Source organism: Necator americanus, chromosome IV (assembly GCF_031761385.1).
Source record: "Necator americanus strain Aroian chromosome IV, whole genome shotgun sequence".
NCBI classification, from domain to species: domain Eukaryota; kingdom Metazoa; phylum Nematoda; class Chromadorea; order Rhabditida; family Ancylostomatidae; genus Necator; species Necator americanus.
The window spans coordinates 10,694,194-10,718,206 of NC_087374.1; the positions used below are offsets into that span (position 1 = coordinate 10,694,194).

At 43.2% G+C, this 24,013-nt stretch overlaps 9 protein-coding genes across 10 annotated transcripts; 2 read left to right on the forward strand and 7 right to left on the reverse strand.

Annotated features, from left to right (window-relative positions):
• Positions 1-872: 872 nt before the first annotated feature.
• Positions 873-9,676, reverse strand: RB195_000879 (uncharacterized protein; the record flags this gene model as incomplete). The annotated part of the gene is made up of 10 exons (XM_064197424.1): positions 873-1,112; positions 1,174-1,305; positions 1,756-1,878; positions 1,973-2,055; positions 2,117-2,276; positions 3,441-3,638; positions 3,757-3,852; positions 7,181-7,267; positions 7,342-7,415; positions 9,622-9,676. 10 exons carry the CDS (start codon positions 9,674-9,676, stop codon positions 873-875), a joined length of 1,248 nt encoding a protein of 415 aa, XP_064053305.1.
• Positions 4,581-5,285, reverse strand: RB195_000880 (uncharacterized protein; the record flags this gene model as incomplete). The annotated part of the gene is made up of 1 exon (XM_064197425.1): positions 4,581-5,285. The coding sequence occupies one exon, from the start codon at positions 5,283-5,285 to the stop codon at positions 4,581-4,583; it is 705 nt and encodes a 234-aa protein (XP_064053306.1).
• Positions 9,677-10,914: 1,238 nt separating the features above from the next.
• Positions 10,915-11,397, forward strand: RB195_000881 (uncharacterized protein; the record flags this gene model as incomplete). Its single annotated transcript, XM_013440103.2, has 3 exons — positions 10,915-11,039; positions 11,119-11,235; positions 11,292-11,397. The coding sequence occupies 3 exons, from the start codon at positions 10,915-10,917 to the stop codon at positions 11,395-11,397; spliced, it is 348 nt and encodes a 115-aa protein (XP_013295557.2).
• Positions 11,398-11,887: 490 nt separating this feature from the next.
• Positions 11,888-12,265, reverse strand: RB195_000882 (uncharacterized protein; the record flags this gene model as incomplete). The annotated part of the gene is made up of 1 exon (XM_064197426.1): positions 11,888-12,265. The coding sequence occupies one exon, from the start codon at positions 12,263-12,265 to the stop codon at positions 11,888-11,890; it is 378 nt and encodes a 125-aa protein (XP_064053307.1).
• Positions 12,266-12,292: 27 nt separating this feature from the next.
• RB195_000883 (uncharacterized protein) lies at positions 12,293-13,260 on the reverse strand (the record flags this gene model as incomplete). The annotated part of the gene is made up of 2 exons (XM_064197427.1): positions 12,293-12,848; positions 13,004-13,260. The coding sequence occupies 2 exons, from the start codon at positions 13,258-13,260 to the stop codon at positions 12,293-12,295; spliced, it is 813 nt and encodes a 270-aa protein (XP_064053308.1).
• Positions 13,261-13,345: 85 nt separating this feature from the next.
• On the reverse strand, positions 13,346-14,062 carry RB195_000884 (uncharacterized protein; the record flags this gene model as incomplete). The annotated part of the gene is made up of 1 exon (XM_064197428.1): positions 13,346-14,062. The coding sequence occupies one exon, from the start codon at positions 14,060-14,062 to the stop codon at positions 13,346-13,348; it is 717 nt and encodes a 238-aa protein (XP_064053309.1).
• A 116-nt stretch (positions 14,063-14,178) lies between these two features.
• On the reverse strand, positions 14,179-14,913 carry RB195_000885 (uncharacterized protein; the record flags this gene model as incomplete). The annotated part of the gene is made up of 1 exon (XM_064197429.1): positions 14,179-14,913. The coding sequence occupies one exon, from the start codon at positions 14,911-14,913 to the stop codon at positions 14,179-14,181; it is 735 nt and encodes a 244-aa protein (XP_064053310.1).
• A 67-nt stretch (positions 14,914-14,980) lies between these two features.
• Positions 14,981-22,779, forward strand: RB195_000886 (uncharacterized protein; the record flags this gene model as incomplete). 2 transcript variants are annotated; one of them, XM_064197430.1, is made up of 12 exons in its annotated part: positions 14,981-15,022; positions 15,379-15,470; positions 17,052-17,125; positions 17,242-17,264; positions 17,404-17,489; positions 17,715-17,823; positions 18,466-18,607; positions 20,787-20,860; positions 20,919-20,979; positions 22,277-22,395; positions 22,459-22,511; positions 22,752-22,779. In XM_064197430.1, the coding sequence occupies 12 exons, from the start codon at positions 14,981-14,983 to the stop codon at positions 22,777-22,779; spliced, it is 903 nt and encodes a 300-aa protein (XP_064053311.1). The 2 variants fall into 2 exon arrangements, with proteins under 2 accessions (XP_064053311.1, XP_064053312.1); XM_064197431.1 differs by lacking the exon at positions 17,242-17,264 and adding an exon at positions 17,289-17,314.
• Positions 19,174-19,437, reverse strand: RB195_000887 (uncharacterized protein; the record flags this gene model as incomplete). Its single annotated transcript, XM_064197432.1, has 1 exon — positions 19,174-19,437. The coding sequence occupies one exon, from the start codon at positions 19,435-19,437 to the stop codon at positions 19,174-19,176; it is 264 nt and encodes an 87-aa protein (XP_064053313.1).
• Positions 22,780-24,013: the final 1,234 nt, after the last annotated feature.

Consider the following 24,013-nt stretch of genomic DNA (forward strand, 5'->3'; position numbering starts at 1 on the left):
CAACGATACATCACTGAATCACTTTTCTTCCCATTCTACTTTTAGAATCATGTATATTGGTTTGATTCATCGATTTAAGCTGTTAACAGAAGGAAATCCGACGCATTAATAAAAATTGAATCATTGAACAAGAAACACATTGATGAATCGTGGAGAAGTATCTCTAAACTCATTCCTTAATAACTCCTTAAAGGAAGATAGGGCTTCAGGCGTTCCGGCGCACTATTTTCTACAAGGAGTTCGACTGGAGCGCGCCAGCGTAGTGCGGCGCCGCATCTTCCGGGCCGTTTTTTACAGCAATTAGGAAGAAACGGACGGAATCACCCCCTCTCTATAGTCTCCCATCCCGTATACGAATACTCCGCCTGAAATCTGCACCACCTCAGATTCGTGCTGTGATGCCTTTAAACTAATCCGGTGGATTCGTACACTTGTTAATGTTTGTGACTTCCAAACGGCTTTTTCAATCAGAATGCTCACACTTTGTTTTCATTGCTAATAATTTGGTGGAGTAAAGACGTTTGGACTTGAAAAGTGAGCAAAAACCATATTCATTGTGCTGTCGGGATGTACATGGAAGGAAAGCTACACGGATCTCAACATAACCGGACATGTGGTGTAACTGTGCATTTGATTACATTCACTGTAGGACCTTCGCTAGCTCCAATCGTAGTGCAAAGCTAAAGGTGGAGGCGCCTATTCGAGCGCTTACGCACACAAAATCGGTTCATTATGATGGGACTGTGGACCATTGAGTCAAAGTGAGGAGATTTTGCGAAAACATTCACATGAATGTAGTTGCAACTAGTAATTTTCACCACATTTATTTCTCGCAATACCAACGTCGTAGTTGAATATGATGAAGGGAAATTTTAACTGCCAGCTGTCTTTTCTGCGGATTTTTTCTCTGGGTCTTTTTGCCCTGCTGCATTCGTAGCGGTGTTAGGTTGAGCAACCATTGAATCTGGTGGAATTTCGGATCCAGCAGCAGTGTTAGTGGTAGGTGCTGTGGGTGGAGCAGAAGCTGATGGTGGCGCGGCTGAATCTGGTGCACTAGGAGGTTTATTTTCGGATCCCGGTTGTGAGGTTCCTCCTGATTTTCCTTTGAAACCCTTAACGAAACGAAATTTTCTTCAACTTTTAGGTTGTTGAACGTAAAAGAAAAGAATTTACCGTGAATGGCTTTATAAAATCTTTGTCTTCTTTTGCACTTGCAGGATTTGTGTCAGATGCTATTGCTGGGGCCGTCTTAGCTTTGGGAGCCAAATTTGCTGGTATTTGCATCTTTAGTTGTTGAAATGAGACCTGAACAGCCGGTATGGTTGGGTCAAGACAACCTGATGCTTGGTGCAGTTGCCTAAACCCGTGTATTCGGACCGAGCGATTGTTATCAAGGTGGGATCATAGCTGGCTTCACTCGAACTGCGGCGATCAGGGTTGCTAGCCAAGGTCCCCACTCGATCGCAACAGCTACGCTTCACCGCGCCGCTTTGAGCTCAACCCCCAACGCAACTGCACCGAGCTTTGGGACGCCTCGACTTGGCTGTAATCGATGAAGGCGAAGTCCATGGGAACATTGCGTTCCAATTCTCTTAAGTATTTCACATCGCAAATATTTTCAGAAACATTAGCGGCATTGAACGGGTCTAGCAGTGCAAAAACGTTGCGTTTTCGATTGGAGCGCGCAGCAGGAGGAGAAGCGTGCGTTGACGCAAACGTGTCCCGCTTGTCCGGTTGAAATCCTTCGACATATACCTGTAAATCTTCGTCCAAACACACAATAGCGGCAGCGTTCGTAAATTGTCCGCAGTAATTTGGCGCCGAAAATACCGTAATTAACTTCCTGCCTGCCATCATTTCGTACCCATCTTGGACAACCTAAATACAGGTTTCGCTTAATTCGAACACTTAAATGTGACCTAAGAGTAAAGCTCATGAGAGGACTTCATGGTGAGCAGCGCAAGTATCTTACCTGATGTGCCCTAATAATCAAATCGATACCCAGCATTTGACAGGCTTGTTGTACTACTCCTTTACCGAACATATAGCTAATTCCTGTAATTAGTGGATTTTTCAGTAGATGAAACGTCCAGCGTTCAAGCGTAAACCAGTAAACCTCTAATAGAATGGAACCATCCTTCTCCTCTGTTAGTAGGGTCAGACCAAGTGAGATCGATAAGTAGACCACGATCAAGTGGTTCACATGGACGTGGGATGTTGCGAATGACGTCGAGATGATTGAGCTCAGGTGAAAGACCACCGTGCATGCATAGAACCTGGACAACACTTCGGTAGGTAAGATAACAACTGATCAAATCGTAACCGTACGTAATACAGCGATCTTTGAGAGCTCCGCTTCGCACAATCAGGTGGATCAATTTCCGTACTATTTATCTTTTTAGCAACGTCACCGGACTGTCACATAATTTTATGCAGTAGAAATGTCCAGAATGAATTTTGAGACACATATAGACGTGCAGAAGGTAAAACGATGTTGTTGCACTATATTCTCAACCTACTGAGGCAAAAAACTCTTTTTTTCTAGGAATTTCTAGGACTTGGGATTTTGTCGGACATGTTTCCACGAACGTATTGACGGACGTGGTGGTTACTGGGACTGTTACTGTTTTAATCGCTAATGGCTGTAAACTACAGTAGGCTCAAAACGACATGATGCATGGTGTAATTACGTGAGCAGCTGCACAGTACACGGTGCGGTGGAGCGTAGTGACTACGATCGAGTGAGGACCTTTATTAGCACCACCCATCGCTGCAATTCGCGATGATCCCATGTCGATCCCTACCGCCATTTCCGCCGCGCCGCTTCCAGCGCACCCGCTTACGTAACTATGCCGTGCTTCATGTCGTTTTGACCCGACCTTTCTTTGTGGCCTCTGGTAGCTGTTGGAGAAATCTCAGCCTTGAAAATGTTCTCGAACTCTTTCTTTAACGGTGAGAAAATCATTTCACTCTAGTTGCATCGGTTTGTCTGCCGATCTCGATAAGTTTACGCAATCACCAAATCAAGCTTATTTCCTGATCATTTTAACTGTTTTCTACTGAACTCGGGTTCAGGTCATTTTTTTTAAAGAATAAAGTTCACACTGATTATTTTGATGGTAGAGACGAACAATAAGCCATCGTAAGAAACAGCGTTCCTGGGTCGTCCGTTTACACCGATACAGGGAGAGATGAACGGAGTCACCATCTTCCCCAAATCTACGACCCCTGCAGGCATTATCCGCCTGAAACCCGTACCATCCCAGATTCGTGGGGTGATGTCCTTAACATTGCGTCAGTAAGGTAGGACAGCTTTGCGCGAACCCTCAGATTGTCTTCAGCGTAGCGAAAAAAATTTGTTTATTATAACGTTAAAAGGTCCTCTATTTTAAAGTTGGGAAAAATTTGATGAGACGTGCACTTGCAACAACAAATCGTACCCTTTTCGATATAAGTCCTGCTAGTGGAATTCGATTGAAGCACGCTTGAAAATCCCACCATATTCCAGCACCATATTTCATTACACATTCATTATAGAAACCATAAATCTTGTTCACGGATGGCGTTTCATGATTTCCTCGTAATAAATAAATTCGGTCACGGAACCGCAATTTTAGAGCGAACAATAGTATCACAACCTGAGTATATATATATATATATATATATATTTAATTAAAATTTACTCTTGAATATATATAATTATCGCAGCAATTGATCAGAATACATTGGTGTGGACAAGATAGAAAAGAAACCAACCTCAAGACCTTGGGGTCCTCGGTCCACATAATCTCCAAGAAACATAAATTTTTCTTCAGGAACTCGACCGATAAGATCGAATAATCGATTCATGTCCTTAAAGATTGCTGAGATATTTGTTTGATATTGAAAATATGCAATAGAAACTTAGGCTATCCCAATTGGTATGCAGATGTCTTCTGATCTTTTTTTTTTCCTTGGATTTGTATGACTATGGTTAACTTCATCTCGTATTCTTTTAAAGAATTGAAGTAAAAAGTCAAAGTTGTGGAAAAAACACCGCATTGGTGGAGAACACTTTCCTCAGCTGTTACACACAGTAGGCACGTAAGCGTCAGTTGAAATTGAACTTGCGAAAGTAGTGAGTTTTGAAACTCATAGCTAAGTTTTAAACATATAAAAAAAGAAAAAAGTGGTAGAGAGAAGAAATTCATGAGACAAAAGAAATCTCTTCGTGTCTAATTGCGAATCTGTCCAATTTATGTTTTCTTGTTATGCCAACGAGGTTAGGTGAAACTTTTTTATTAGCCTGACGTTTCGACAAACTTGTCTTTTTCAAAGGCCTGAAAATGGTTCGAGGTCTTTGATACCTGCATATCCCATCAAACTCACTCCTCTCTCTCCTCGCCAACCCTCGATATTGTTCCAAGTACACCACGCAAGACCTTAAAAGGAAAACTACTGACCAGTTTCACTGACTAGCGGGGTTGGTAAACCACCGCGTTCTTAAAGAATGTCACCAAGGCGAACGAGATCTACGCACTGTGCAGTATCCTTAAGTACTGGTGTCTGGATAACGTTAAAGAACTGTATATGGGGCAATCTTATAGCACACAGAGTGTTACGAGCAGCAAGAAGTCATTGGTAATTGATAAGCACTCATTTTTGTTATTCATGGACGGATTCCTGACGGAAATCCAGAATGCTTCCAATGCCTTCCTAGCAGATATTTCTTTCTCGTGCGCTAATATCGTACATTTTATTTCAAACTCATTTCCACCATGCTTATCATTTTTGTGGCGCCCCAACGGTGTCATCGAACTCCCTCGCCTTTTACCAGCCAAATGTTCCTTGATACGCGCGTTCAGCATCCTTCCAGTTTCTCCAAAATAAATGGCGTTGCACGTTAGGCATTCTATTTGGCAAATAACTCCGATGTTCGTGCAATCACCGGTCTTACCAAATGGGCAAACCACGCAACATTCTGACACGCATTGCCTATCGTAGAATCTATAGCGAACTAACTGTCGCTTGATGCTGTCTTTCGGGATGTTCACCGACACAACATCATCTTGCAGCTGTGCTCGCAAAAGAGTCCGGTGTATAGCAGCAGTTGAGTCAGAGACGAAGGGGATGCACAAAGCAATTCTACCTTCACGTGGGATCCTCACTATGTTGTTCGTAGGTCGAGATTGGGTGTTAGATTTCAATCTCGAGTACCCGTTTGAACTAGCTATGCTTGTGGCTAGTTTTAGTGATTCCTCCCGTTCTCTATCCCCTGTGCACATTGCTGTTGCTGTTTTGACCATATGCTGCGAGAAGAGAGGAGGAGTTTGATGGGATATGCATGGTATCAAAGACCTCAAACCATTTTCAGGCCTTTGAAAAAGACGAGTTTGGGCACAACAAGAAAACATAAATACACTATCAAATGCTGAGGTTTCAAGGAGAGAGGACTTGGAGAATCCAATGTTACGCATCGTATCTTTTCTTATTGTAGTTGGGGTGATCGAAACAAGAAACGATCTTGTTTATATGTACCAAAAAGCAGCAGAAATGTGTTTTCTTACATCCCTACACGCATTGATGTTGATTAAAGGATAAAAAGGATAAAGTGAACTGCATTGATCAATCTCTATGGGGATTCGCCTACGCGTTCGGCTTCAACCCAGCCTTAAATTGAGGTTTATGTACGCGCGTGCAGCCTTACAATGACTTGCGAGGGCTAGCCGATGTGCCAAGTGAGTGTTTTCGTCTTCCCAGACAAGTCTGGCACCAATTTATCGACCCCAGAGGGATAAAAGCCTTGATTTGCACTGGGGCGGATTCGAACCACCGATCGATTGTAGCCACGTATGCGAAACCTCTTACCGACTGCGCTACACCCATTCCCTGCTGTTCTTCATTGTTCTTCCCAACGGAAATACAGCAGATATCAGGCAAATGGGATTTCCTACTAACCCCGCACCCCCTATCAGTAGTGGAAACTCAACCACCTGCTAGAACAGTACGGTCACTAATTTGCAAGCAGTTGAAGGTCGGTGTCAGCTGCTGTGGAACTGTAACCGTCGCAACCGCTTGCACCGTTCTGTTCAATAAATTTTGATAATAAATTCTGTTCATTTCAACTGAACTCAACTTTTAATAGGAAGATTTGCTGCTGCCCTTCCGTTTTTCCACCTAACCGTTTCCTACAATTTATATCCAAATGCGGCGTTGTCGCGCTAACGTCAAAGGCATGCATGATGTTTCTGTTCGGATCAGCTACTGAAACTAACTAGCAAGGAAATAAAACAATAAAAGATGATGTCCATAATGAGAAACTTGTTTGCTCATGAAGATAGCCGGAGGCGAATGAGGGAAAAAGATGCCAATGCTGTTTTTTCCTAAAACTAGATACCACTACTGGATACTACTGCATACCAAGCAACAAAAATTAAAAAAAGTAAAGATACAGTCACTGGCGTAACAATCCACTTGGGAAGCGTCAACGCGTTTTACTGCAATTCGTAATCGCTGAGGTTTTGGAACGCATGTTGGCCGTCCTCCCAGACAAGTTTGGTAAGAATCTATTGATCCCGGAGGGATGAAAGGCTTGGTTTGCACTGGCGCGATTTCGATCCCTCGACCATGTGACCACAACAGACATCTAATCGGCTGTACTACGCCCGCCCCATGCAACAAAAATGAGGCCTAATAATTATTTAAAAAGACGACGAAGTGGATGATGGTTATGATCGCTGTGGACAGAAAACGTACGCATGATCCGTGAATGATGCACGTCCTTGGAAATTAATTTTACCCAGAATAGGACCTCAAACAGCGAATAAAACAAAAAGCTAAGATTTCAGATTTCAAGTCCCAATAAAGCTTATTATTCCGTGAAATTAACGTACAGCTTCACCCTTTTGTTGATCATCTGCAAAAACTGAAAGGATAGTCACCGTATTTGTAAGTTGTTAGCTCATTAGCCAGTCTTACGCAAGCGCAGACGGTGTATCGAGATAGGCAGCGCATGAGGTACGGACAACGGAACGATTTGCCCGCGTTAACCACTGCATCGCAGGGCACTTGTTCCTGCTTGCAAAGCTAAGTATATGTTGTGGATGATGCTATGAGTTCCCTCTGATTCATGCTGATAATGTTCATTCATATTTTATGGACATATATATGATCTAGGTAAAGCAGTAATAAAAACATCCACCTGGAACTGAGCGTGGATATCACCTACAACTTTTATTGGAGCTTCACATTCACAAAGATTGCATTCCTCCATAAACAGCGCAGCAACCTTAAGTTCGTGGACATAGAGATGAAGTGCCGACCTATGGTTAAGAAGGAGGTTTGAAGGTTTCTTGAACTCACATTGCTTATAATACATACTATTTCTGGAAAAGATATCACATGCACTATGGAGAGGTCCAACCTATTATAAAGACCTGCAATTTGTGGAAAATTAGGTATGGAACAAAATCATTAATTTCAAATGTTGGGTTCCTATAAGTACGAAGTTTTCGTGAATTTCTTAGAGAGTGAGTCAAACGATTGCATCAGTTTACGAAGCATCAATAAAGCTTTTCAAAAACTGTTCACAATCAAACAGTTTACTTGCTTGTAGGATGTTCTATGTTCTCAATAGCATGAATATTTACTGTATTGGGATGGTCCGCGTATACAAGTCTGACTGAGACCTGCTCGTGGTGGCCTTGCTTGAAACAAACGCAATCAGGCATTTCAGGGCACGTTTTGGGCAAGTACGAGTTACATAACCTGAGCAGTTATATGGGGCAAGGTTCCCATTTTCCATACACTACAAAGAATTGCTACAAAGTTTACGTTAGTGTGAAGCAGCCTGCGGCTGCTCCACACTAACGTAAACTTTCCGAAGACAGTCGCTTCTTGATAACTTTGAAACTCTCGACTTTCCTACATGCGTGAAGATGTTGCATGAGCAGTTTCATTTCACTGACGATTGTGTCTGTTGCGGTACGTCCTCAGAATCCGTTTAACAGAAAAAAAAGCAGAGAGGTACAAGACAATGGTGGTCGTGTGGCTTTGCTTTGTGATCTGAACTGCTTTCTTTCCTCTTCGTTGAAAATTTTTCCTTGGAAGTAAAGCCTTTTCTTAAATGAGATCGTGTGCGATCCCGTACAAAACCTTCAACACCAGACATTTACACAATGCTACAAGAGAGACTGGTCTACGTTTAGGTGCACCTGGTGTTTCAGCGCTAATTGACTGCTCCAGGCGAACCAGACTACACATAACTAGGCTATAATGACGCGATCGCGTATTTACGTGGTCATGAACTAGGAGACTAAGTGAAATCATTAATTCTGGATGTATACAGTTTGCATGCTTACTTTACTAACTTTAGGTTTTTTGAAAAACAGCGATAAAGTCCTTTCTCCTAAGGTGCAACAAGTGGATCTAAACTTGATGTACGATGGTGTCGCAGACTTTCTGAAGGGATACGGGGGCTTTTGGTGGTTGTACGGGGGCCGAGGGGGTGATCCGCCATTTTCCTGGCCGAAACGGCCCGGAAGATGCGGGCCCACGCTGCCCATCGAACCTCTTGTCAATGTGGCCAAACAATGAAGCCGTATCTTCCGGCGTTTTTTACGGCTATCGGAGAAATGGCGATTCACCCTTTGTGTCCCATCCTGTATACATACCCACCTAATCCCCCCATCCTTAAAGGATCTACAGTCGGGTCGAAACGACATGTCCCACGGTGCATTTGCGTACGCGCTCGAAATGATGCGGTGGAGGCAGTGGTTGGAATCGGGGTGGGACCATCGCAAACTGCAGCAATGGGTGGTGCCTGCAGTGGTTCTGGTGTGCTCCTAACCGCTACGCTCCACCGCACCGCCTCGAGAGAAGCCGCGCACGCAACTGCACCGTGCTTCATGTCATTTTGACCCTACTATAGATCGATTCGTCACAATAGAATTATGTTTGGAGCTTCCTGTAATCATGCTCCACGCGTTCATTTTCAATCACACAAAACATAGTGCGGTTCATGACTACGAAGTGCTGCTTGTTGTTTTTGTTTACAGCAGTTATCGTGTGCTTCGTATCGCTGCTAGTCGCTTTTCTTTTCAATACGGGATTCGATTTGCTTTCATAAACTAGAAGTTATCCGAGCTTCTCTTCCACTTTGCTTTTTTATGTTGTTTTTCTTTCTTGCATGCTTCCTTAGGGATTACTGTAGAGCAATTCTAAGGCAAAATAACAATTTAGGAGGTCTTTGATCCGTGTATGTTTTACGAAATCCTGCTGAATTTGCAACAACCGACGATTATGATCATCCGACAAGAATGTCTCCCGATTGAACATAAATTATCTGTTAACCAGGAGAGAAATAGCCAAGTTCTTAAAAATTAGCTGGAAGAATTCATCAAAGTCCTTCGTTGTGGCTAATGTCGAGGACAATTTCGTATTCCTTATTGCTAATTCGGATAGAAAGAAAGACAAACTATTCCTACATTCCAAAGGAAATGTTTCGTAGATGTCCTGTGACATGCAAAACTTTTTGTCTTACAAGACAACCAATAAACCACTACCATTAACACGAACATGTCCTTTTAACCTGCTTAAACGTTCACATATGTTTTAATGTAATAAAATCAGATATAAACTGACTATTCAACCGTGAAATGATGCTGTCCAACTGCTCACTGTTCAGAACGTAATTCATAGCACCACGGTTTCAGAAGAACTCAGAAATAAGTGATCCTCTCCCCAGGCAAGCTTTTATAGTCGTGCGTTATCATCTTCTATTTGTTGTCTCCTCTCCATTCTTGATAAATCTTTCTTTTGTGTAAGTAAAAGATAAGGATAAAGTTTCTGGCGTTAATCAATCCACTTGGGATGCGCCCCAATGTTCACTTCAATTCAGAATCGTTTGAGGTTTGTGTAACTGGCCTATCGGAACCTTCTACCGACTGCGCTACACCCGCCCAGTAGGATATAGACATTATACGAACAGAAGTCATCTTATACAGTCTTCAAGACATGACTTTCCATCAATGTAGGCAGTATAGAGTGTAATCCAACGGCAGCCTTTTGAGTACCATATTAAAATTATTATAGATTTTTACTTCACATAGGATGTCAGCTTCGTTGCCCTCAGACCAAGAAAAAGTCCATGATTTTTTCAGATTCACTTAATTAAAGCCGTCGTCACGGTCTTCACACCTGTTAAATCGTAATGCTTGGGGATCATCGGGTGTTACAGTTGTAAGTAATAGAAATGCCAACAAAACTGACCTCGTGAGTCAAAGTTCTAACAGGTCGGGACAAATCACGAACTCGTAGTCACGGTGATGCTTTCGTTCCTACTCGTAAATGAGTTTCTGCACATTTTTTATTCGTATTTGCATTTTCGACGTTAGCTCACAACGGTCTCACTGTTTCGCAGACCAGGTGCTAGGATGGCACGACATGGGACCAAACTTATTATAGGCATGTTTGTGAATCAATAACCTACTGAGGTTGTGGTTTTTTTTTTACCACAGTCACAGGGTCTTGCAGATCCGCACTTATAGGATACTGAGCTCATGACGAGGCGAGTCTCGTCCCACGATTGGAGTCGTTCATGAACTGCCCGACGTGCAGGACGGAAGCCATGGCGAGAAGAGATTTTTGACGTGAGTCAAGCCATATGCATGACTGTAACAGCAGAGCATTTGAAAGTGAACCGAAATCAAAATAAACTTAGCGTGACTCGATGAACCACAGTGGTACATCCAGGAGGTATTTTCAATTATAAGTTACGAACTGGCGATAAAGATGCTGAGTGAGAAACATATCACAATAGTTTTCTCTCAGTGATGAAATTTCCTCTCATCTTGTCTCAACATGAAGATTTGATGGCTATCAAACGCTGAAATGAGACATCATTTTCAACACTTTCATTACTGGAATACTGGCTAAATGGTCGTTTGTTTGGTTTGGGGGCTCACTGTTTTCTTGCTAATATCCGTATGTTTCTCTCAACTAGACGACTCACAAGAAAGGCAATCCACATTTGATGATGTCGTTGTTGACCGACTAGAGAGGTTTGTTTGCCAGACAGCATTTTTGCAAAATCCTTACCGTTTCTTTGACGTTTACAATGTTAATGTATTGACGTTTCAGCGAATTTGAGCAACTGAATGTGAACGACAAAAAAAGCATGCTCCACAAAATTGGAGTATTGGGTGTTTATTTTCGCATCTACAAACAATTGGTCCCGGTGGCAGGAGGTGACGCTGGGTAAGCTGATGTGGTTACCATCATGAATGTTTTACAGATAGAAACCCTAATTTTAGGTACCTCTACCGTTTTCCTGAGCCCGTCCCTGATTTGGATACAAAGCTAAGCGGAATATGCGAAACTAGTCTAAGTGTTAGTTTAGCCGCTATTTCTAAGAGATAGACCGATAGTATAATATGTTACCCATTCAATTACGCAGCACAGGAGCTGCTTCAACAGTACAATCTTTTCTCCGAACAGAAGTTTCGTTCACAGAAAACAATGACTTAAGAATCGGAAGCATTAAATCGAAGCAGAAATCAAGCGTTATGGTGGTACGCCACTACAGTCGGACCAAAACGAAATCAATCTCGTTTTAGCTGCTTAGGTGACTACGCTCAAAGCGGAACGGTGGAGTGTAGCCAGGATGAGGTTTGGTGATGAGACATGAATTTTCGAATACGACCCCATCTCCCTCCCCCTTCCCAGCCTCTTCTTCTTCTTTTTCTTCCTTCTTTTTGTTGCCTAGTTGTTGGTACGACAGAGATAATTATCACGCACGATTACCGATTTGATTTACTTTGGGTCGCTTCTTCTCCAAAGCCAGCAGAAACGTGCAGGATGTAGCTTTTACATGTGCTACTTACTTACTTACTTAATCGGCGGGTTGATGTCATCGCCTGACGCGATTACCCACATCTTCGCCGAGGTGTGCCGTCCTTGAACACAGCTCTGCCCAACCTTCTCGATCTTCTGCGAGAGCTTGCACAGAATCAATCCATTCGTCGCTATTCCATATTCTGCGAAACCTTACGTCTCGCCTGAACTGCCTATCCACGCCGAGTGTCCTCAGGTCCTCTTTCACCGCCTCAGTCCAGAACTTCCGTTTTCGGCCAGGTGGCTTCTTCCAGCTCGAACCCGACGAACTCCTCAGAACTCGTTGAACAAGGCGATCTGCCGGTCTCCTTAATATATGATCAAAGAAGCGAAGACGATTTACTTTAGCCGCTTTTGAAGACGGTGCAAGATGTTGATATCTTCCACGTGTCATCCGCCGGTATACCACATCAATTTCTGCTTAAAGATCTTCATTGTGACATACCCTAGGCCAAAAGTAGCCAAGTAGTCTAAGCAGCTTTCGTTCCGTGCAGTCAAGCCTCACCATAACCGTTGATGGTGCTGCGAAAGTCTCCGATCCGTACATCATGATGGGGCGAATTGCGTATAGGTAAACTCGCAGCTTGACTTCGTTGGTGATGGGGCTCGACCACAGGCATTTCGTTAAGGAGTTAAATGCAGAAGTGGTCTTAGCGCATCTTTGCTGAACATCTCTCTCGTAGCTGCCATTGTTCTTCAGCGTACAGCCTAGGTAACAGAACTCATCGACGAGTTCTATCGGCTGCCCGTCCACCCTGATTCCCGTTCGTGGTCTCAAAGAGATCCACATCTGCTCGCATTTATCAGGACGTAGGCGTAGTCTATAGGCTGCAGCAAGCTTCGATACAAGGTTGACAACATGTTGAAGATTCGTACTGCTTTCCGCGAATGTAACAACATCGTCGGCGTACTCGAGGTCAGTCAAGGGGCACCCTGATGGTGCTAAGACAATGTCGGCAGGACACTGGTCGACTGTTCTTCACATAATGTCGTCAATTGCGAAATTGAATAGGAAAGGTCCTGGTACTGCTCCTTTTCTTACTCTAGTTACCACTTCAAACGGTGTTGTACATCCGGCTGGTGTTCGAACTGCAGCAGTTGTTCGCTGATTCATGTCATCAAGCAAGCGAACTTTCCTGGTACTCCATCGGCGCTCAGCGCGTTGAGAAGACGGCCTCGGTGAGGAGAGTCGAACGCGGCTTCAAAGTCCAGAAACGCTAGTTGCATTGGTTTCGAATACCGCTGCCTGATTTCGATCACTCTCCTGACGATGAGCACCTGGTCAATCGTAGATCGGCCAGGACGAAAGCCAGCTTGCTCGTCGCGCGTTGTTTCTTTGCGATGTTTAATGAGTTGGTCCAGGATAATGCGCTCCAATACCTTGTACATAACACGCAGAAAAGAGATTAGTCGATAATTCCTAGTGACGGATAACTTCTTGTGGAGGGGAATTATGATAGCGTGTCTCCACGAATCAGGTATCCTTTCGTCTATTTGAACGGATGATATTTGTCATCTCACGAATCCCAGACGGAGGAAGATATTTTAGCATTTCTGCGCTAATCCCGTCGTCTCCGCCAGATTTTCCATTCTTCATTTTTTGAATACAGACCAGGACCTCCGACACGGTCGGTGGCTCCTCGTTAACCGCGTATGTCGGTCTATGAACGTGTTCGAGTTCAGGAGGTGACGGTGCTAGCCGGTTCAGCAAGGTCTTGAAGTGTTCTTTCCAAATTGGAAGGGTTGCTTCACCGATAGCTACTCCATTGGCAGTGTTCAGCACAGGGGAACATCTTTTCATTTTGCCGCTATACTGTTTTAGTAGAGCATAGGCTTTCTGCGGGTTCCTGTCCTCCCACGCCTTCTCAAACTCCATCGCTCTTGACGTCCATTCATTATCGCGGTCTTGTTGCAGTTGACGGCGCAGCTTCCTTCTAAGACGCTTTTCCTGGTTTAAGTCACCAGCGCTGCGCGCGGCACATACAGAATTGTATGTGGATTTTGTTCCCACAGATGCAGAGGCAAACTTCTTCCGCGGCAATAGAACCGAGAGCGTTTCCCTTGCAGCGTCCTGGATGCACTTTGTGAAGGAATCCGCATTGCTAAGCTTCTTCCTAGTCCGTACTCCAACATGAATAGGCACACGTTGGCGGAATTTTCTTCTGCATTCATCGTCTTTCAGACCTGCCATGTCGATTTTCGGTTGAAGAGGAACTCCTCGGTTTCTCTTGTGGAACCGTATCTTGAAGCTGAGAAGAACTGGACGGTGGTCAGAAGTCGAAGTCGATCGCGACGTCCCAAACAGCTCTAGATTTTCGGATCTGACTGAGCAATGCTCCTCGCCAGAACGTAGTCGAGCTGAAGCTTAAGAGTTCTCACCTTCCGCTTGCGCTGCTCTTCAGACGTTAAAAGGGTTGACCCCTGCCACGTGAGCTGATGGCGTCGATGATTCCTCCTAAACGTGGAAGCGATGATGACGCCCGTCTGTTCGCACAAGTCGACCAGACGGTCACCGTTGTCCGACGTGCGCTCCTCTGCATAGTACCATTTTCCTAGTACATTGGATTGCTGTTCGAGTCCCATTTTCGCATTTGCGTCGATTCCGACAATGACCACCTGCTGGCTTGGTATTTTAGACATCAACGCATTGAGTTCGTCATAGAAGGCGTCCTTACTGTTGTCCTCAGCGGTTTCCGTAGGTGCGTGAGCATTTACGATGCAGAGTTTACGTCCTCCGCGATCCCGCAGTCGTAAAAAGGCGCAACTAGACGACGTTGAGCCAAATTCCTCCACCAGGTTCTTGTAATCGTTCCTCACAGCTATGGCGGAGCCACCTACTTTGTTCTCACCAGCATCGCCGCAGTATATGGTGTAATTTTCGATGCTGATGACGGGCCGATCTCTCATGCGTGTTTCCTGCAGTGCAGCAAAAGGCACACAGAGATATCGCAGAAGTCTGGATAGAGCGGCTTGTTGGAGTTCACTCGATAGTGTTCGGCAGTTCAGCGTGACGAAACGAATGGTTGTTGCCAAAGATTCCATGCTCCCTTCAGGCAGCCTTTCAGGTTATGGGCTTTGGCGTTGTGCTGGACGACAGTACCTTTTTGCAATGTATGGGAAGCTTTCGCCAAATAACAGTGCAGGATATATAGTTCGTACGTTCCCAATGCGTACACTCGAACGCCTGATTGCGTTTAGTTAAAGCAGGGCCACCACGTGCAGGTAGCAATCAGACTCGTATACGCGGCCCCATGTACATGTGCTGCTCACCAATATCATAACCCCTTTAAGCGTAAACGTTAATTTCTCCTATTCACCACTTTGTTTAGTCGATCTGGGAGCAGTAAGAAAAAACTGTCATTGATTCTAGGCATAAGCTGACCACTGACTGGTCATTTTGGTTGGTGGTTTTGGTAGTCACTTTGTTCAAAGATATCAATTTCGTCGGTTTATTGATCTCTACTTTTTGAAATATTATGTAATTATAGCTAAGGACGTTGTTTTCAGGAATGTATTTCGGAGATCCTCTCGACGATTCAATCATCCCATTCATGGCTCTATCCGACTAAATCACATGGTAAACATGAAACTGAGCTAAGGTTCGTAGACTGATCTCTTAGATAAGAAAACATGAGTGAACTATTTATTTTTGTCTGGTAATGATAAATGGGACAACAGCAGCACTGGTAGATGAATGTTTTTCTAACTATCAACACATTTAATGGTTACCTCTTGAAGAACAAAACTGAACAATTCAATATATGAGCTATACTGAAGCAACGGACATAAATGTCAGGGAAGTCTAGGAAAAGCAACATTGCAGAGAAAGCATCCTACACTGATCTGTTACCAATAACAAACAACTTCTCCTGTTTTGGGCTCTGTTCTTCCGTATTTTTTGACAACGACAGATTGCGATATATCAAACTTCAGCTTCTACCACTTACTTATTAATCCTTGCCAAAAGCCAAATTGAATTCAACTGATCGCTTGTGTTTGTGGCCGTGAGCTCTCCCTCAATAACACTCCAAGGGGAGTTGACGTTTAGGTATTTTCCTCAGCGCACTTTTGTGAAACTGTGTATCTCCTGAAAAGGTCATTTACAGTCGATATTTGTACCCGTAATATTTCCGCCTTCTCCGCACGAACGCCTTTTTGCACTCCTTCTTTTTTCTTTTGTTGGCCTGAAGAGCAGCCGCGTTCCGATCTGTCTTGACGATATATTTATATAATAGTTGGAAGGGCCAAGCGAGCGTGTGTGGGTCCTGAGGATCGGCGCTACCGCCACCATCTCGGTTCACGTGGTCCCACCTCACTACACCCACGCTTGTCGCTTCGAGCGCAGTCGCTTACGCAAGTAACCGTTCTTCATGTTTTTTTTTTTGACGAGGCTACAGCTAACTTTAGTGTCAAGTAGCGCATACATCTAAATTTGAACATAGCCAGAACATCAGATACAGTTTTGTCCGGATTATAATTCACATATAATAGGGTCAAAACATCAAGCAGGGTGCAGTTGTGTAAGAGGCTGCGCTCGAAGCGCCGCGATGGAGCGTAGCGGTTAGGATCGACTGGGGACCTCTGCTAGTTCCGTCCATCGCTGCAGTTCGCCATGGTTCCACGTCGACCACAACCACAATCTCCATCGCGCAATCGCCAACGTAACTGCACCTTTCTTAATGTCGTTTTGACCCGACTATATTTCATTACATCTAGCTTGTTCTCATTACTTGAGGTGAACTGGTCATCTCACCTGGGGAATTTTAAAGTTAATTATAAATTTATTTTTAAAAAAATCGATTGCGCTTACCAAATTGTTCGCTTTCTCTGAACGTGTAGAAGTAAGTACTTTTGCCTTTTGTCACCTTGATAGAATGTGATGATTCAAAAAAAAAATCACTCAACTTCAATCCTTTTTGACTCATTGCGATTTCAATTGAGCTTTGACTGACCGGCACTGTAGCTTCAGAATCTTTACCAACGCCTCTAAATACCTTCAAAAACCTTACCTCGAAAACTCTAAGACTGTAGCTTCATTCGTGCTCGACTTCGGTTTCATTGCTTTGGAATAGTAGTTGTTCCAGAAAGATTTCGAGGTTGTGGGAATCGTACTTTATAACATGCTCCACGATTCATTCCTGGAGTAATTTGAGATTCTATACCTCAAAGAACGTTTTCAGTTCTGCTGTGCTAAAAGATGTTATCAACGATAACCTGTTGACAACGGAAATTTCAGCAACACAGGGAGGACCTAGTTTCTTTTTTTTCTGCACATTACCAGAAATCTCAAATTTCAGATACTCTGCTTCCTAACATTACGGAGGAACCCGGCTTTTAAAAACATTCCGTTCTGTCTTTATCAGTTACAAGACGATTCGTCCAGCAAAACTAAAGTGAGACTGGCACAAGGGTCATAGAAACGCTACCGATTCCCTGTCCTGTGGTTAGAAACTTAAGAACATACAAAAAAAAATTGCACAACCTCCTAATATTGCTTTAACAAATTTATATATCAAGGTATGTAATTTTTAGACAGTATGGCCAGCATATTTGCTATATAAATCACCACAAATGATAGATGAGTTTTATGGTTCACCATATCAATGCGCATATGAAAGGTAAGTACACCAAAATGAAGGCAAATAAAAGTCGACACCAAAATTCATTGCCTTCAAATGCACAATAAATATCTAATATATTAAATATCATATATATGCTTTAGATGTTCTTCACCTGCATGTGAAATCCTGATGAAAACGACTCATAGATGTTAAATAAATTATTTCCCGATGCTAGGACGGATCTTTCTGGCCGACTGTACTACCTACCTACTGCAATTTCAGTTTTTGCCCAGATCCATGCTGTCATGGGATCCACTCCTCATCGCCACTACTTTTCTCTCAAAAATGTGCTCTGAACAAATGTCTTCATAAGGATCGTTGTCATATTGAGGTTCATTTTTAGTCTTAGTAATTATTGAATAAGCGCGCAGTCACTCTTTTCTCCTCAGCACATCGGCGTTCCTCAGCGCCGCTTCGCAGTGGTAGTCAATTTGCGTTATACTTTTCACTTCGACGATTTCGAGCGCAGTGAGAATCAGCACTGTGCTGCATTCGTCTCATTGTTTTTCCGTAGTTTTTTTAAAAATCAATCGAAGTCAGTTGTACATCTGTGCTTTCACAGAACCGCCACAGCTTGCTTGAACACAGTGTTGATTGTTAGATGAAGCCACCATTCACTCGACTTCTTTTAACTTAGAATGATGTGATCCTCATGCTGATGAAGATAAGCGCTTCGCATTTATTGTCTGACCAGTCTGTGGCGTGCGTATTAATTGTTCCGAAAGAAATAAGATATGGAGACAGAGGGCGAGAAAATGAAGTGGAACTCAAGCATCGTAGCACAAATTTGGTAACAATGCCCCAGAAGCGTGATTTTGCATCAGTTAACTACATAGATGCACCTCATAAACTTATGATGTTATAAAGCAAAATGAATCAAGTACCAAGCGAGGAATTACCATTGCTCTGTAGATGTACTTCACAAACCTTTACTCCCTTCCATGGTCCAGACACATAGCATTTATCGTTTTAGGCAGCATTCAATGATGACTTCACGGCGATGCGTGTAAATAAATGGAATATTACATGTCCATGCGGAAAAGGCCTCATGTACAGACCTGACATTGAGTCATGTGTTCATTCCGATCTCTGCAGCGAGCATCAAAGATGTCCCGGTGCGTTGAAAAATACAGTCTCTTTTTATGGTAGAAGATCCATGCTGGTTATTATAAGTGACTTGCCATGCAACTAATACGTACATAGGATCTAGTGCAAATCCATCGTGGTTTCCTACAACGTTTAAAGGCATCACCCCGCGAATCTGGGGTGGTGCGAATTTTAGGTAGAGAGTTCCTATACGGAGTCGTAGATTATGGAGAGAAGAGTGATCCCGTCTATTTCTTTCTGATTGCCGTAAAAAATGGCTCGGAAGATACGACTTCGAGCGTTTCGGATCTCGATCTCGAGCGATCTCCTACAACGAGTTCGATTGGAGCGCGCCAGCCTTGTGCATGCGCCGCATCTTCCGGGCCGTTTTTTGCGGCAACTAGGAAGAAATGGACGGAATCACCTTCCTCTTCATAATCTACGACTACAACTACAACACATCTACATCTACAACGCAGGATAAGTGCTAGGAAGAAAAAGACACGCCGAAAAATGTACGGGAGCCTAGTTACCGTTCCTGTTTGCGTCTTTGATCATGCTCAAAACATCTTGGACAAGGCGACAAGGGATTTTCTTACAACGTGAACAAGCAAAGACGGGTTTCTGTGACTACTTTAGAAGCCCAAGCAATACGTCCCCAAAGCCAAAAGTAAGGAGATTTCAGCATTTCTACCCTAATTCCACCGATGTACACCGGTCGTCGTAAACGCTCACGTTCAGGGGCTGATGACGCTTGTTGACTCAGTAAGATGTTGATATGCAGCTTCCAGATTGACAGGGTTATATCACCGACAGCGACTCCGTTGGTAGTCTTTATGACAAGCGAGCCCTTCTTCATCTTGCTTTTACTGGGTTAGTGGAGTAAAAACTTTCCTCGTTTTCTTGTCCTGCAACGCCTTTTCAAGTTCCTTCGCAGTTGATGTTCATTCATTCTTGCAGTCACGTTTCAGCTGACGACGTAATTTTCTTCTATTATCTTTTTCCTGGCTGAAGTTACCAGTAGTGCGGGCGACAGATACAGAATTGTATGTTGAACTTGTCTCTGCAGATTCCTCGCTGACTTCTTACTTGGCGTCAAAATCGGGAGCATATCTTCCTTAAAACGTCTTGAGTACATTCAGTTTAAAAATTGGTGTCATTCATTCTATTCTTTCTCCGTAATCAAGTATTAATCGACACCCGTTAAAGAAATTTCTTTCTCTATTCTTCGTCATTCAGACCTGCCAATTTGGGGTTCCGCTAGTGTGTTACTCCAGGACTCCAATCGAATGCGACGTCCCAGACAATTTTCAGTTTTCGGATTTTCTAAAGAGGGACGTTCAATGTCAGAATGTTACTAAGCTGATTTTTAAGTTTTTTTTTTTTCTCCCGGGTGAGCTGCTCTTTTGGTGTTACAAGAGTTAGTCCTTGTCACGTAAGCTGATGGCGTCGATGATTCTTCTTACACGTAAAAGTGGTGATGTGGTCCTTTGGCTCGTAAAGGTCAATCGGACGATTTCTGTTGTCCGACGTCTGCTTTGCGGGATAATACCATTTTTCACGCACACAGACCTGCTGTTGTTGACTCGCTGTTGAGTTGCATCGTTGTATTCGCAATTTCGGCAATTATCGCCTGCTGGCTTGGAAATCCCTTTATCGGATTCAGAAAAAAAATTAAAAAGTCCTCGTTATGATCCTCAGAGGTTCTCTTAGGAGCATGTACATTTATGATCCAGAACTTGAGAACTTTGCGATCCCACAATAGTACAAAGATGTCAGCGTCGATCAAAACTCCTCCACCTGGTTATTGTAGTCGTAGCTATTACGACTGCGCAACCTCTTACTTTCTTCTCATAAGGACCGCCGTAGTACATAACGTAGTTTTCGATACTGACGACGTCTGATAATGTGTTTTCAAACTCTGCGCTCTCCCTTTAGTCTCTCATTGGAGATTTGGGAAAGAAAGCATGGTACACATATGAAAGCCGCATGAGATCAGTTGCTAGACCTGCCAAGAAATTTTTCAAAATGATGCCTCCTTACTTGCATACGGTGAGTGAGAACTATTACCACCATGATGGATTTGCACCATGCAGATCAACAGTGAGTTGCAGAAGGTGCATATTGTAGTCGTTTCATTCCAGTTTTGGATCTGCCTACATGCATTTCCAGTGTGCCTGATATCTCACAAATATTGATTGTTTGAAGCTACTTTTGACTGCGTAAACACCATCGCTGACCCAGGTTACAAGTGTATCTGTCAGCTAGGATACATGAAGAACGTGAGTTCACATTACAAACAAGCTTGCTATTCAAACGCATAAAAGAGAAACACTATAGGATTTGGGGCAATGTGTTCCAATCGGTATCTCATCATCTGCTTGGCACGGATTTGCTTATAGTGAACCTCACCCTCAGTTCTCTTTCAAAACGCCGATTTTGCTGAAAATATTCACGCCTGTGGTTCTTTACTTTTTCTAAGACTTTGCCAACTTTTCTAATGCATCATTATTCATTTTTACATTTATTGGAAATCATTTCTGTGCTTACGATTTGATGTTATTGTTATTGTAAAGTCACATGTTGTTCTTCACTTTGAGTGTTTCTATTTATGCTGGAATTTCATTTTATTTTCTTTCTCTTCAACAATATGTCACACCCTGAGCACTATGCATTTGTAATAAATGTTTCCACTCACCATATTATTAAATTTCTGTTCCTCAAGTTCACTTTGTTCCTTCGTAAATAATAATTTGAAGCAGCATCTGATCGCCATTAGTTGGACTGCAACCAATGCAAAAGATATGATAGATAATCAGGGAACAGATAACGAACGCGACAGTAATCTCATTGTATTGTTTGCAGCTGTATGCAACTCTTTAGTGATGGCAAATGTGCTTATCCATTCAATAATTCTGTTAGATGACACCCAAGAAAAGAGTAGCGCTTCCTTACTTTGTGCAATGCGTCTTCAATAAACAGATCTGTATTGACCCCACACAAAAATTTGACCCAAATTTTCATGAGAGAAAGTAAAGAATAAAAGCATACTTTTTTTTATCGTTGTCGCCTTCATCAAAGACTGGAAAATCAAAGCAATCAGTGATTTATCCCTCAAGCCGCCTCATTATCCCCTAGAAAGCAGTCAGGCGATAAATAAACTCCAAGAACAATACATCGACTAGTGCCTACCTCATCTACTAAATCTAGTAACGCAAGAGACCACCACGTACCATAATTACAAGTCAAGGGTTTTATAAAGGACCTGACGTCCCGCCCCGTAGATCAAAACCCGCGCAGATTTTGACATGGGGCCATTTCTTTTGTGCTCATTTGTGCAAGCGCTCATTCTCTCTGTTCAATTTTGGACCTTTGGCAGTTATCCAAGATGCCCTTAGTGTTCTACGTGCCATGTCTCGGACTGGAAGGGCATAGTAAATCTTACATCTACTTCCGAGTTTTGATGACGTATTCTACAGTGTGCTCCGAGTGGGGTGAAGAGTTTAGATTTTGCAGTCCCAACTACATGTATCACTCCTTATACCACGCAATCACCCTCACTGCCGTATGCGCAAAGCATGCAGCATGGAGTTGTGCAGTATCGATCATACGCACGATTACGTACGGGCTTAACCTCTGAGGTTCGCTGGTGGTATTTCCACAACCCTCACCCCATTTTGTATAATCGTTTGGCGTAGGCGGTCCCGTATCGCTCAGCTCATATCATCAGACATGTGAAGTTGACAGAAAGGAATCTTTTCTGGGCCATCTGTTACACTGGATCTTTGAGATCGGTGTTTTGCATGTTGAGTGTCCAGTTGGGTACCTATTAGATATTGCCACTTTGTAAGCCAGATCTATAGACCATGTTTTCTCCTAGCTACTCGATGCCACTCTTGCCGCTGTCCTGTACATAGCGGATTTTTTTCACAGGTAAGCCAGTTCTTCTTCTTGTAATAGTGGTTTCAGGTAGCCCTTCTGTTCCACCTGTTTCACCCGAAACTTTTCTTAGTAACTTTTCTTAACTTTTCTTTTCTGAACCGATTGAGTGAAACAGCGTGGAACATATAGAATGTCATTCTCAAGATGACTCGAGATTTTGTGTCTAGTTCACTTGATGAGAACTACACAGCACCCTCCCTTGTCACTAACGAAAGAAGTTAATCTTTTCAGCTTGACAAAGATTGCGGATCTCACGTAGGGCTCGGCGTTCCGCACAGAGATGTTGAGATTGATTTTTTTTTGAGAACCACTCCAAGAACGTATAATAATGTTGCAAACGCTCGAAATTCGTGGTCGACCGTGAGATAAGAATCCAGAGGTTTGTACACTGTGCCCAAGACTAAGGGCAGTTGCCCATGAACACACCTCTTGTAGAGAGTGTTCAATTCTCATTGCCTTCGTACACTCTACATATAAAATATTGGCGAGAAGATTACACAGATTGAAGAAAAAGATAAAAGGATTTGTCGTAATAGATGAGTTATTCATATTTTGCAAACAGATTGGGTTCGATTCATATCGCATAGAAATGAACGGCCAATCCTCTATCACAGCTTCAAAGATGTCCGAGTGAGCTATCAAAGGAGAAAGCTGAACAAATGTACTGTTCGAGTGGAAGGCAAAAAATCCTATGAAAGATAGTGGGTTTCTGCTACAGAATCCTTTGCATGCAAAATCACTACCTTTGTCATCCGATCGTTTGCACATAATCTTTGAAGGAAGCCAAAGGTTTTTTTTTCTATTCACGTGTGATCCATTCTGAAATACTTCTAAAAAAATACCGCAGTATACAATTCGATGTAGCTTAGGCTAGTGGAATGGTTTCATATGTTCCAACTCAGAGGAGCCCTCGAATAAGCAATGCAAATATCCGAAGCGATTCGCTGCGAAGCCTTGAGGTTTAAGCGAGACCCAAGCTCCACTGAAGTCGGCTACTAAAGCTTAAGAATACGGATAAAGGATAAAGCTCAATCCAGAACCGTTTGAGGTTTACGAACGTGTAACTGGCCTGTACAATGACTTGCGGGGGCTCCGACAAGTCATTGTACAAGCCAGTTGGGGCGAATTCTAACCTCGCTTCGACGGGCAGGTAGCGGATCCTCTTGCCCACTACGCTACACCCGCCATAAAAACACTGATTTGGCGCATTGGGAGGCCCCCGAAGCTCATTGTAAGGCTGCACGCGCCCTCATAAACCTCAAACGAAGTCTGAGTTGAAGTCGAATGCGTAGGCGCACCCACATCCTGATGCTCTACTCAACTAGCAAATTCCAAGAAATTCTGCTTCACTGAACGAAATGGTTGTCGAGGAGGAAATTTTGGCACATTGAGAAATGTGTTATCAGCAACGAAACCAAGAGTACACAATTTATTACCACTGTATTGTAATATGAAGTGATAATTGCTCTTCTACATTATTCTACCTGCAACAA